This window comes from Trachinotus anak, unplaced genomic scaffold (assembly GCF_046630095.1).
Source record: "Trachinotus anak isolate AG129_WGS33_773 ecotype Australia unplaced genomic scaffold, CSIRO_AGI_Tana_v1 ptg000010l, whole genome shotgun sequence".
NCBI lineage: Eukaryota > Metazoa > Chordata > Actinopteri > Carangiformes > Carangidae > Trachinotus > Trachinotus anak.
The window spans coordinates 8449412-8463271 of record NW_027273861.1 but is presented as its reverse complement, the minus strand read 5'-3'; the positions used below and the strand labels follow the sequence as shown (position 1 = coordinate 8463271).

Below are 13860 nucleotides of genomic sequence, written 5' to 3'. Positions count from 1 at the left end.
CTGAAGTAGCTGCAACTTGAATATACAACTGTACACCCATGCTCTCAGGAGCTATGAGAACTGAGTACTTATATTGTGCTGCAAATTATGATCCCACTCTTTCATGTCATTATTAATGTCTATAATAGTTACATCCAAGTTTTGTCTCTGGCTTTAAAGGAGACAGGAGATTAAGTCCAAAGTCTGCACATCCTTTGCTTTACCTTCTTTTTCTCATGCTTTTGATTGTGGACAATCAATGAACTCAAAGAGCGCTGGAACACAAAATTGATTAAAATGCATGTTAATGGCAAATGACAATGAAAGCTCTGAGACAGTGTTTGTCAATATGAACTATAAGCGTCTTTAAGACTGTTTGGCATCAAACTAACTTCCTTTAATATAGTACTGTGAACCTCATTTACAGTAACTTTCTATTTTTTGAAGGAAGCTGTAGAACACTTAAGTGATCACAGCCATGCCACAGAAAAGGGGGACATATGAAAAAGTATGCTGTAGTATATAAGCAGCACCAATTTATGGTGTGATTACAATGAAAAGCATTCCATTCCATAAACCCTGTGAGACAGCTCTGGCCCTGCGTCTTCAGGAAGGCCTAGGGGAATGATTTTTGGTCACACACTCTAGAAATCAAAATGTGATTGGTTAATTCACCTGCCACTTTCTAAACAAATACATGTGACTGTGGTGGTTTCAGGCCCTCTGTCCTGGTTGTGAAGTCCTAACCAACGAATGAGCCCGCTAACTTTATCTCTGCTGAGAGACAAATTAAAAAAAAATAAAAAATTCGGATTGGATAACTCTGTTTTCATGGTTTTATGACAGTAACCATTTCATTTCTGAAGCAAATTTGATAGAAAATTAGGCTAAATTCTGAATTATAAGACACTAATCAGAATTAGATTAGAAGAAAAAACTGTTAAATGAAAGACATTAAATATAAAATTTAAAAAGCTGATATGTTTGGCCTAAAGGGCCTGACAGTTCCTCACTGCTGTCATATTCATTTCCTATAAAAAGGAACCTGATTTACATGCTTCAGCATGTTCATGAATGCATCATAGCTCTATGAAAAGTCAGAATGCTATTTTTTGCATTCATACTTAAAGGACTTGATCAATATGCAGCTGACGTTACAAGACAACAGAGTAATTGATAATTTTATTGTAATTATGTTTCCTCTGTTTTGATGATTAAAACTAGTGAATTGTTGTATTGTATTTTATAGACTGTACAGTGTAATTGGTATTCTATGCAGATACGGCCTACATATCTTCAAATACATTTTTAATTAATCGCTGTAGCCTGAAGAGCGACATTCTCGATAGGACAAAATTAAAAAATCCTTTTTTCCCCACTTCTGTCTCATGTTGCCTTTCAGCATATAGTCATGGAGGTAATTGTTTTTCGAGGAGTGTAATGGGAGGACACTGGCTTTCTGTGCACTGCCCAGTAGCCCTGAGGGGAACAGAAAGGCACTAATGATCTACATATATAACCTCAAATTGACGTGGAATGCTGGGTACCTGGGAGATTTATGCCACCAATTTGAATGGTTAAGCGTGTTCCTGATGAGGTCTGGCTGGCTCCATATGCCACTCTCAGACAATGGGGCGCTCCGTGGGTCTGAATGGGCCTCCATAGCTCACGTGGCTGGCTCTGTTCTGCTCAGATTAAGTGTAAGTGGCTCTATTTAACACAGAATCACATGCTGAATAAGCTCTGTAAGCTTTGTATACAAATATGAGGGGGTAGGCGTTCATACCTGCATTTACAGTGGGCTTTGTGTTATTATGTCTTAATTATAATGTTCATCAAAGTAGAGGGTACATAAGTTTGCTCTGGACAGCTCAGCTTGGTTTATAGAAACTACTGAAGCATATGCTTTATGGACATTATCAGCATGGTTGAACTGCAGCTTTACTAAAACATATTCCTTGGCTGGAAGCTTCTTTTTATGTACAACTTATATATATTTATATAATTATATTATATTAATTGGTTAACTCCCAATGAGATATCCATAATATAAAACTCTGACATCCTAGTTTTGTAGCATTTGAATAAAACTTCCTATTAGGGAAATTTGTCACGTTACTAGGCATGTTAAGACCTTTTCATTCAACCAGAATCTTTAGAAAACCAATCATCTGTGAGCAGTAATACCCCTTTTGACCTTTTTTCCCATTTTATCAGGTGTGATATCTCAGACACTGTTGATTAAAATTTGATGAAACCTTGGGGCTGCATCTCACCACTGCATCCCACTATTTTCATAATTACACTGATTAGCCTAAGGGAGATGCTGTACTTGGGTCAGAATTAAAATTTTAATAACTAGACACTCGTGTTTCAAAAGGTGCACTCCAACTTTAGTTTAGCTTTGGTCCTCCCTGCCCTCTGAAGTAAACAACCACAAGATGACGCAACTACTACTGATTTGCCGGGAGAGGACTGCATTGTCCATTGGAGACCTGTCTATCATTGCATTGTTTCAAATGGGCTTGTGTACTGTTCTACAATAAAACCATCTGCAGATCTCACCTCTCTGTGAATTATTTAAATGGAAACTCTTTCCCCCTTTACTCTTCTCAGGGACCCAAACCAGCCTGTCCCTCAGGACACCAAGTTCATCCACACCAAGCCCAATCGCTTTGAAGAAGTGGCATGGACACGCTACAACCAGAAAGACCAGCTTTACCTGCACATTGGCCTGAAGCCCCGGGTCAAGGAGCACTACCGTGCCAACAAGGTATAGTCAGATATTACTGAACGCAATTTCTCTTTTTGATGTTGATTGCTGTTTGACACTTTCCATTTTCACCACTGAACACTGATGATAGCCATCCTGGAATGGAATACATAGATTTTGGACACATATCAACACCACAACTAGTGTCAGTATCTACTGCACATCAGTAGTGACGTTTCTTTCCATTTTAGTTATGTAAGTGTACTGATAAATAATGGTTATAGTTGCCTATTCATTGTGGTCAGGATATCATGAAGCTACTATGAATGTGGATGCCTTTTAGAGAACAGTTGGTGATAAGATTAAAAAACTGTGATACTTCTAAAAACTCATCTTTGGATGATTATAAATGCAACATTTACCTAATTACTTCTTTTTTTCGTCATGGATTTCACCAGATCTCAAATGAAATACTTCCAGATTATTGAATATCTTAAATATCCATCCGATGATGTTACATGTGATTGAATTTTGTATATAACAACTCTGCCACTGTCATCTGAATGGGCTCACAGCTGTATACGAAAGCCCCCAGTTAACAGAGCTATTTTATAACTTAGAACTTGGGAATCCAGTTATCCAGGATTGCTGATGTTAGGTTCAGTGAACCCAGGCAAACTCCATGGAAGGATGCCTTTTCCTATTGCTGCATCTCATATATGGTGTCCCTTCATTTTCTCTCCCACGTCATATTTTCTCTCCTCTCCATAGGTAAACTTGTGGTTGGAGCTGGTTCCTCATCTGCACAGCCTCAACGAGGTCACTCAGCTCATCCCCACCACCACCAAGGTTGGTAGTAATTCATCTACATCACTTTTCATTTTTTAAAATTACCTCCCTGTGTCGCTGAGTAGTTTTACTTATCTTTACATTCGAAAGGCAAACCACACCCAAGACATGATTTTAAAGTGCAAGAGGGTCACTTTTTTTTCAGTCTCTTAAATTACATCATAGGAAATGTTGTTTTCCTGTCATTTACCCTTAAGAAGGTTAAGGACTAAAGGACTAAGGCTTGGCTTTTTAACTACATACCTGTACTGGATTTCTATTGTGTGTGAAAAGATTTTTCTTTCTTAAATTAATCTGATTAAAAAGTTCAGATTGTGGCAGCACAAAGCAGATTTATTTTTTTTTACCAGACAAATCAATTATATGGTGACCACTGTTCTTGCTGTCTTCAGATCCCTCCACCAGAGGCTACCAATCGTACCCCAAAACCCAAGGTTCTGGTGACCAAACGCCCCAACCCAACTCCATTCCCCACCGAGACCCAGGACAGCCACAACCAGCCACACCTGGTGGACCAGCGTGACTACTCCACTGAGCTGTCAGTGACCATCGCTGTGGGAGCCTCCCTGCTCTTCCTCAACATTCTGGCCTTTGCTGCGCTTTACTACAAGAAGGACAAGCGCCGGCACGATGTCCATAGGCGCTGTAGCCCCCAGCGGAGTGCCGCCAATGACATAGCCCACACTCAGGAGGAGGAGATCATGTCCCTGCAGATGAAGCAGCACTCGGACCTGGACCGGGACTGCAGGGGGGTGGGTGACTCCCTGCACCCGCACGATGTGGTGCTGAGGACTGCCTGCCCGCCGGACTACACTCTGGCCATGAGGCGCTCACCAGACGACATCCCGCTCATGACGCCAAACACCATAACCATGATCCCCAGCACCATGGGGGGGCTCACCTCGCTCCACTCTTTCAACACCTTCCCCAGCAGTGGGCAGAATAACACCCTGCCCCACCCGCACTCACACTCCACCACCCGGGTATAGCCCTGTGGATGCACCCACACAGGCAGGACTCTGATGGCTGAAGCAAAAAGCTAATGCCACTGCTGCAGCAGGGACTTAAGGCTGACATGCTGACAAACACAGATATGTCAGGAGCTGAAACGCCAGCCTGGAGTTGCCAGACACCCATGGAATTACACTGGGATTCTACAACACCCTGTTAATACCTGAGGGAATATAGTCAAGGGAATATTTGGGGGGTTTGGACCAGAGGAAAAAAAAAGAATAATTATGTTTTTATAGAAAAATAAAAGACCAGAAGAAAAAAGTACAAATAAGGGTTGAAGAAAAAACATCCTCACAAGCTAAAACAAAGAGGAGGATGTTTTTTTATCATTATTTTTGTTCTGATATTGCAGCAAAACAAGGTACAGTAAACTACTTTTTCTTTCTAGCGACAGATATGGCCTTCGGGATCTTTTGACAAATGACTGCTTGACGGTATTATCTGGAAGCAGAACAAAGCATAAGACACGCCTCGGAGGTGAGAAGAGGGAAGCACTTTGTAAAGGAAAGAAAACATATTGTTCTCCTTTGGCATCACACTGCATATTACTCTGTGGGGCACAGAGTAGATTTAGGCATGTGTTAACTTCATAAATGGAGGCTATGTAAGATAAGGCAAAAACAATTGTTGAAAAGAACAAAGGAAAGACTGAAAATATCAAGGAAAAAAGAAAACCTGTATGCACAATGGAATCAATTTGAGGAAAAAAATGTCATAGATACTTTTCATCCATTTATTTTTGAGGATTGGGAACAACTTTATTGTATAGAACCTATTTACATATCTAGATCTGTACACTAAGCACCAAGGCTGTTTAAGCCCTCTTCTCTTGGGGGGCCTCTATACTGCAAACCTGCCAGCAGGACTGAACCAATGGGAAGTGGGGATCTACCTACTAGCTTTCTGGCAGTTCCAACTTCAACACCGAGAGCTGGGGGACAACGGATAATTGGATATTTTAGCACGATGCGCATGACAATTTATCTGCTTAATGGCTGCTCTGCTGATTATGTCATTATTAAGAATAATTTTCACCCTCTCCCTTGCATTGGAGTAATTTCAGATGGATTTCCTGATTGGATTACGGGAAAACACACACCCTCACAGGACCGTGAGAAATGCAGCTCCAGGTTTGTGGATGTTGTGGGCTCGAATTGGGGGACAGGAAGGGGAAGGGCCGGGGATATGGTAAAACTTTCTTGCATAACATAATATAGCTTGAGTGGAGTTGGGCATATAAGGACTAGTTTTGTACTCTGTGTGTTGGTACTACTTTTTGATAGTGTTCAAATCACATTACACTGTATCAATCAAACTCATTGTACCTTCAGTTGAAATCAGTGTTATTTGCTATTGTACCTATTGGACCACTTTACTGTATAGAAGTAATTACCTACACTGCTTATTCCATGACCCATTTTTCTTTTCTTTAATTGGGAGGTGTGTCAATTGAGTGATGCAGTGGATGCCCATTGGTATGAAAGTAATGGAGGGTGTAAGTAGTTGGAAATATGGTGGAAGAGTGAATCTCTGGGCTATGTAGCTTTCTGTTTCCTTCATCCAGTCAGGTTATGTAGAGCTGTTTAAACATGAATTACCTATACATGACTAATACAAGTCAGAGGCCAAGCACAGACAGATCTCACAGGGTGGATCTCTCTGGAGGTGCACAGCAGGCGGATGGGACAGGAGCTAGGGTCAGGATAGGTCAATTCCCATGATGCGCTTTTCATGTAATTTTAATTATTACCCAAGGCTGATCATTTTCAGAGGCACATTGTGTTATTAGAAAGAAGTAAACATGCCTCCCACAGCAGCTGAGACCCACAGTTACGCCTCCTTACCTTTCTTCTTTCGGCTCCACTCTTTTTCTACTAGAGATTCTCTACTGTCTCCTGTTTTACACTGAGTTGACAGGCTGGGCTGTTGAGCAAAATGGTTTCGCCTCCCATCCACACCACCTTCTGTTTACCATCTCCTGCCAGGCTGTCTGCCATTGCTAACTTCTTTAGGTCAGTGACGCCTCGGCAGCTAACAGTGTTAGCCACCGGAGCAGGAATGTCTCATACAGCAAAGCAGACTGCAGTCAGATCCAGTTGCTTACGAGGTTGGCGTCATTGTGGGGATAAAAAGTGATGATTTTTAGAACAGAAAAGGCAAAGAATACCGTGGATGTCAAGCCTGTTGTGTTCAGATCTGTATGCCGGCACAGAGATGCCACTTGGTAAGCTGAAACATTTGACTCCCCATTTCCCTTCACTAAAGTGTAGATGTGTAGAGGCCTCAGTTGTGAGAATACATCCTGCCCCTTTTGGCTCACTCACAAACACTGTGCAGTCATTCAAAATAATGAGTGCAGACTACTGTGACCCCATATAACATTGTGGTAGACAAAGTGGATTGGGGGATAAAATCTAGTCTGTTATAGGAAATGTTGCTTTTTGGGATAAGATTTAAATTGAATAAACTAATTACAAAATGTTTGCTCCAGATTGTTTCTCTGGATGAAATTTGCCGCCAGGGCTGGATCTTTGATTTAAACAAAAGACAGATTCCAAGGCTATTATCACACATCATCCTCATAGGCCAGGGACTTTGTCATACCCTTATCTGTACAAACAAGCCAGCAGCATAAAAAGTGAATTTCAGAACAGTTCCATCCTGTAGGTCTGTTGACATCGTATCGACGGGCCACTGGCTTTCTTAGTCTAGCACTCCGCTTGCCAGTCTCTGATTGGCAACAGCTGCAAAGCGTATGCAAACATATGCAAATGAAACGTGCATCCTCACATACAGCCATGTGCTAAATAATTAGGCCCAGGCTTTCCAAGTGTTTTGGTATCTATTCAAAATATTGTATCTAGGCTAACATGCTGATTGCCTGCACTTGGACCCAAGTTGCATGAGACCCATATAAAAAGCAACATGACCTTGTTTTTGTAACCCAGGCCAATGGCTGAAATACAAGATATGAAAGGGAACCTTGGATGAAAATTAAACACTGTTGTTGGCTGGGTAACCTACTGAGTACTGAGGACATTTGGAGGATAAAAAAATCTCTTCAATTCAAAAATATTTGATGAACATGTCTTCTTAATACATAGACTGCAATTTTACAATAGACAAGGTTCCAACTATCAGACATGCCGGGACTAGACTACACAACATCAGCCCAATAATGGCCCTACTCTAATGCAGCATCTGTGAGGATGTGACAACAAAAAGACTCGCACGTCATTTCTTGCACAGTCATAAACACATTTAAGTAAAAGTTTACATGTTGTTGGCTTAAGGAAATTGTGAAAAATAGCAAGCTATGATTGGTCGGTTTCCAGCGTGTAGTCCACCATTATCTCTCTGTCAAGTCACAACAAGTGGCCATCTTAAAAGACAAAGACTTGTGCTGTCTGATCCCAGTATTAGACGATTGTCTTGCAGCGCTACAACCTTCATGCTTTCCATCACATTCGTGGAGGCATTTCACGTGGATTCATGTTAAGTCCATGTTACTGAAAAAAATTCTGGCTCACCACATACCGGCATTTTTGTTACATTGCACTTCAGTGCACCCATGATCCTTTTCAGTTTTGAACTGTAGGATTGCAAAATTACTGTAGCCTTTGAAACAGTAATTAAATATAACTGGTCAGATCATTTAGACAATGTAGGTCTGCACAAATTAAGAAGTTTATCACAGTGCATTAATAAATCAGTAACATGCTGCTGATAAAAAAAGTAGGTACATTTATCCATGAAAATATCACAAGGATTGGGATTGTACATTAGTAAGCACCCTTCCAATTCAAGCACTGCTCTCCAATGAAATGACATGTGGGGCAAAGCAAGGGCCACCCATTGAATTAAACATCTAATTGCACTGATGGGTAAATAGTCAAACAATTGCAGAGCCATGCTAAGTAGCTGACAGGATGAGGATGAATGCTAATTAATAACTTGCCATGTGTTCAATTGTCTGATTGATGATGATAAATGCAAGCCAACTGTAGCATGAGGAAAGTGAGAGAAGTGCTGGACAGCACCTGACATATTTGAAATGGAAATTGCTAGAAGCTATAGTGAGCTTAATGTATGGTGGAAAATGCTAACAAGATTTAGCATGTGTGGTGACTAAACACAAACACTAGAGCCCCAGTTTTCTCATACGGAACAAGCGTTACAGCTGGATTGCTCGCGGCTGTAAAATTCGACGGACACACTAGAAAGCTGTTGGACAGGAGGTGCTGAAATGACTCATGAATCAAGGGTTACATAAGTGAGGGAATGTATTAAATAGCTTTAACATGCCTAACAACTGACAGAGGAAAAGCATGGAAACAGAAGCAAATTGAAACTGTGTCATTATTGAGAAACTACAACTAAACAACAAAAGCATAGGATGACCCTCACACTCCTGAAGAGAAGTGCTGGCTGTACAGATTTAGAAGGCTAATGGCAGCACAACATATGTCACTGAAAACTTACATAAGCAGGCCAGAAAAAAAGAGAGAATGTTGGGAGATTAAATCTTGAGCTAGCTGCACAAATTGAGATTCGGTAACAGTAGACCTTAGCGTGACAGACTGGAGCACCAGCGAGCCATGGCATCCCTGGTGATGGAGAAGATGTGAAATTTAAAAAACACAGCATTAGGAAGACTGAAAGGAACCACTCTCTGACCACAGAGACGGGATTCAGCTCCTTTATTGCTAAACTGATTAACTGCATAACAGGCTACCGGAGTCATAGCACACTGCCTCAATTAACACACTCTTAAACACGTACAGTATACTGCATTTGAACCTCTTGAGCAAACAAGGCATCTGACATTTAGGCATTTCAAGCAATACAATTAGCCATGTTGCGGTACATCTGCATTTCATTATGAGCTTTTTTCATTTATCTATAAATGACTGAACCTGAATAACAGAAGTGAAACGACAGGTTAATGACCTGTCTTTTGTGTATGTATTTTTTTTCCTGCGGATGACCTTTTTTAATTCACACTTACTAGTTTTGTGTTCACATATTAGGCTACATGCTTGCCTGTCATCTAGTTTAGTGTCCACTCAGCTGAAACCGTCTTCTTCTTGACACATACTTACTAAGCTGCAACCTCTGAGGCTGAAAAATGAAGCTGATACCGAAGTGCCAAAAACTACAGTTCCTTGACAGACCACTTGAGGCTGGCTCCAAATGCGAGTCAGTCCCCTTAGATTCCCATGTTGAAATGCCCTATTTAACAGCAGAATTAAAAACACGTTTTCAGCCTGGTACAAAGAACAGTTTTGCTCTCTAAAGCTAATTTCCCCCTTTGTGACAACTGAATGGGGGTTGCATTTTTATATAACTCACCTGTTTATTATTTGATTAAGTTGTGCATAATTGAGGGCATGGCCGCTTTGAGTGAGAGGTGGAGGCCATCCCAGTTGACTAGCCGCTCTGTGTCTAGCCGTCTAATTCAAGTCACTGTGTGTGACCTCTCAGCCATGTTTCTGGTGTTGGTGCCTGTTTTTGAGCTGAGTGAAATTTTAGTATTATTTTATTTTTATGTTAGCACTAATTAGGTATCAATGTATTTGCTCACCACACCTGGCTTGGTAGCTTAGCTCCTTAACTAGCTAATTAGCCAGCAATTTCATTAGCTTTAGGTTAGCCTTCAAGCACAATGCCCAGCTGTGCTAATAATGCTAACGGAAGTGTATGCTTGCCACACTTACTAACCAGCATGGACTGAAGTCTGTACTCCACACATGCCCCACCTCTTTGGCCATGTTTTGGATTAGCCAGGAGTTGGGTGGAGTCAGGCACTGCCAAGATGGCAACGGCAAAGTAACCCACTCTGAGCTGCAAAACCGCTCTTCAGAAACCTACAAGGGACGTCACAAAGCCTAAATCCATCGTGAACAATCTATGATACTTGCATATATGGCCATCAGTTGGATTTTAAGGTTGTCCTTTGAAGTTCTCATTATTTTGTTTATTCTGTTCCCTACAAAATAATTATGGCCTAAAAAAACATGTCAAATGCATTTCCTACCTCATAAACATTTGCAAAGCAGTTCTTTTTATTTGTTTGTTTTTTGGGAACATTTGGGAACTTGCATTGTTTTCTTCAGTTTTCCATCTTGTTTTTTTTCATCTTTATGGATGTTGCATTTCTACTTTTTGTACATTACTATCACAAATTGTCAATATGCATTGCCGCCCGCTGCAGCTATTGGAAATGTAGGTCACATTACCACCAAGCTCTTGATGTTTATGTTTATTTGTATGCATTTGCTGGTAGTAAACATAAGATATCAACACTACTGGAGCCTTCTTGTCAAAACATTGATCAACAGCATCACCAGTTTTCACATACTCCACAGGGTACCTTTAATATTGATATGAATAATTTTGGGTACAAACCTCAACTCATATTCTTACAATTAAGGGCTAGGATTTAAGACACTAGGGCTAACAACAGTTTATCATAGGTAAATTATAACTCAAAGAGAAACCTTATTTATCAAATAATTGATTTTAATCCATCTTCAAAGTAACTGGCACTGCAGAAACTCAGTTATCACACCTTTTTCCCAATTACTGTTAATATTATGTGATATGAGATAAAAGAAAAGATTTCAAAAGATTGTATCATTATTATTCATGGCAGAAGCAAATGAAATTCACTGAAGACTGAAACAAATATACATCTCAACTCAATTGTTAGCCACCAAAAACAGAGGTGTTAAATCTATGACAGAGGTGCTGAACTGATACTATTAAATTACTTATGAGCCTGGTCAACTGACTTCTTCATGTGAAAAAATGAAAATGACAGGGGTTGTGCAGGAATCTCCGTCAAATGTCTGAATCTTCAACTAAAAGAAATCTTGTTTTAACTAATTATATATCTTTGGAAAACAAAACAAAAATGTAAAATCTAGAGGGCAAAAGAATGAATTAGGAAATGATTGCAAATGATTTCTAGGCTGCTGTGAGGAAACCTGTTTACCAAGTATTCAATTTTTCCCAGGACTTTATTATTGACAAAATGGAAGACTTGGATTTTTACTTACACCATCATAGGACATTAAAACTCTCCGCTGAAACCCAGCCTGCTGAAATTCTTTTAACGGCTCATTTTAAAGGCAAGGCGACTCACCCACCTGCCCTATGATAGAGGAAACATTAGGCCTTTAAACTAAGAACTAATAACAGTAAAACATGACTGGATAGTTAAACGAGCAAATGAAATATGAAAAGAAGCTAAAATTTGATTGCAGCTTTTATACTGTTTATATGCTGTGGCAATTTTAGCAGGGAACATTATGACTTCTTTTCCGTTTGTTTAAGTTCACTGGACCATAAAAGCATGATCATAGACCTCTTTTCTCACCTTTTTCAAATTTAGCCTCTGGGTCGTGAGTGAATTCATGTTTGTGTGACTGAAAATTCTAATATTTCATCAAGACTCTATGGTCATGTTGAGGACAGTAATGGGGTGAAGCATGCATGAGCAAGAGTGTGAGAAAGTGTGTTTCTTTGTGTTATTGGTAAAACACAAAAGACACAGAATCCATGGTATAGTTATAAACTTTAAAAAACACGCTTCGCAAAATTATGTGTCATCTCTTATTGAGGCATTACATTGAAATTGCTATGCTGTCTAATAGATAATGGAGAATAGTTAAAATGATTCCCCATTGTCAATAACTGAGGCTTGTACACATCTTATCAATCAGTGTTTAATTCTGCAATGTGCCTAATTTCTCTTTCTGTGTTAAGGTTTTGAATATTCTGGTGTTTTTTTGTTGTGTTTTTTTGTGTCATGTGACATCTGGCTTGTCCTGAATAAGACTTGAATTTGGATTTATTTATGTAAGATAATAGCCGGAGAATGCCCCCAGTTGAGAACGACTCCCATCCAGTGTCACCCTCCTTTTAAAACTGTGTGTCCATCAAAGAGGGGAAATCTGAACCAATCCAGGTAGCATTTCTTCAGTCATTTCTGTTGAATCTCAACACCAGTATGTTTTAATGAGCCAGTATAGCAGGGTGAGTATGAATCCACACGGTTTGGGACTGAAGATACTTAAGAAACCCTGTTCTAGGGGGACGCTTCACTTTTGTTCCAGTGTAAAATCTGCCCTGACCGTGGTCAACAGTCGGCCTTTGCTGTCATGTACAGGACAGACAGGGAGGGGAGGAACAAGCACTGCGAATGAATGTAACGCAACATGCCATTTTCTAACCTCAAAACGCAGCAGAAACGACAACAACCAAACCTCAGATTCATCCTGAGAGGTTTTTGCTAGCAGTCTGGAAACTAAATGTGGATTTGTTCTTCGAATGCCATTTGAAACAGGGGGCACTATGTGAGCTGGTCTGGCATTTGTAATGTAGATTATTTGTCACTTGTCTTTCTTTCTGGTTAAATAGTAATTACTCTTCTGGAGCACAATAAATGATTTTAATATGCTGATATGTTTTTTTTCTCTTGAGTCTTCATTTATTATTTTCTGTGGCTGTTCTTGCTAAGTTGACTAATTCAATTGGTCAAGTACACATCAACCCTCACTCACAAGTAATTACTCTGGCAATTTATTTGTGTATAGATTAAATTTGCTTTCTACAATTGAAAGCAGAACAAGCTTTGTCGTCAGCGGCATGCATATTAAGACTAAAAGCTGATGCCTGTCAACACTTGGGCTTCGAAATTTCAACCCACTACATACTCATAGAGAAACACACATGGGTAGCAGGTAAACATTTGTCATACAACATTATTTCAATGGGCAAAACGTGCTGCTCAGAAAGATCTTGTTTTCTTTATGCAGTCCTTCCTCTATAAATGCTCTATGTTCGTGGTCCTTTTTCTAAGAGGACTGAAGTGGTTGATGGTTTTGTGAAGTGTTACTCCATCCATCTAGCAGTATGTTGGACTTCCACTCTGTGTAGCACATGGAAAATTATGTAATATTAATACACTGCAATATGAGAAAGGTGGCTGTCAGCTTTATGTTATTTCTTTCAGATTTTGGGCTCTTGCCACTGCTGTCCTCAGTTTGCATGGTGGACCTGAGAGCTCAACACACCGCAACTTAAGAAACAACACACGCAAATAGTCACAACAAAAGCAAATGAAGACAATAACTTCATGAATTTGACAATTGTGTTTTCTATTTTTGTTGTATGTTTGTATTCGCAGCCCATCTGTATTTGGTTGTGGCTTCTCGCTTTGCAGCATATTTGGCAGGACCGGAACAGTGGGGCAAACCCTATAATCGTTGACTGACTGAGTGAGTGGTAGAGTTGAGCGA

General features: G+C 40.1%; 1 protein-coding gene across 4 annotated transcripts in view; it reads left to right on the top strand.

The window, feature by feature from the left end:
* The window catches only part of nlgn1 (neuroligin 1), a 328004-nt gene extending 314982 nt beyond the window's left edge, over nt 1–13022 (top strand). For all 4 annotated transcript variants that reach the window (XM_071487326.1, XM_071487325.1, XM_071487328.1 and 1 more), the window contains 3 exons: nt 2596–2752; nt 3464–3541; nt 3934–13022. In XM_071487326.1, the coding sequence (XP_071343427.1) occupies nt 2596–2752; nt 3464–3541; nt 3934–4530 (832 nt within the window). In that variant the 3' untranslated portion in view covers nt 4531–13022. The remainder of the gene's footprint in view (nt 1–2595; nt 2753–3463; nt 3542–3933) is intronic.
* Nucleotides 13023–13860: the final 838 nt, after the last annotated feature.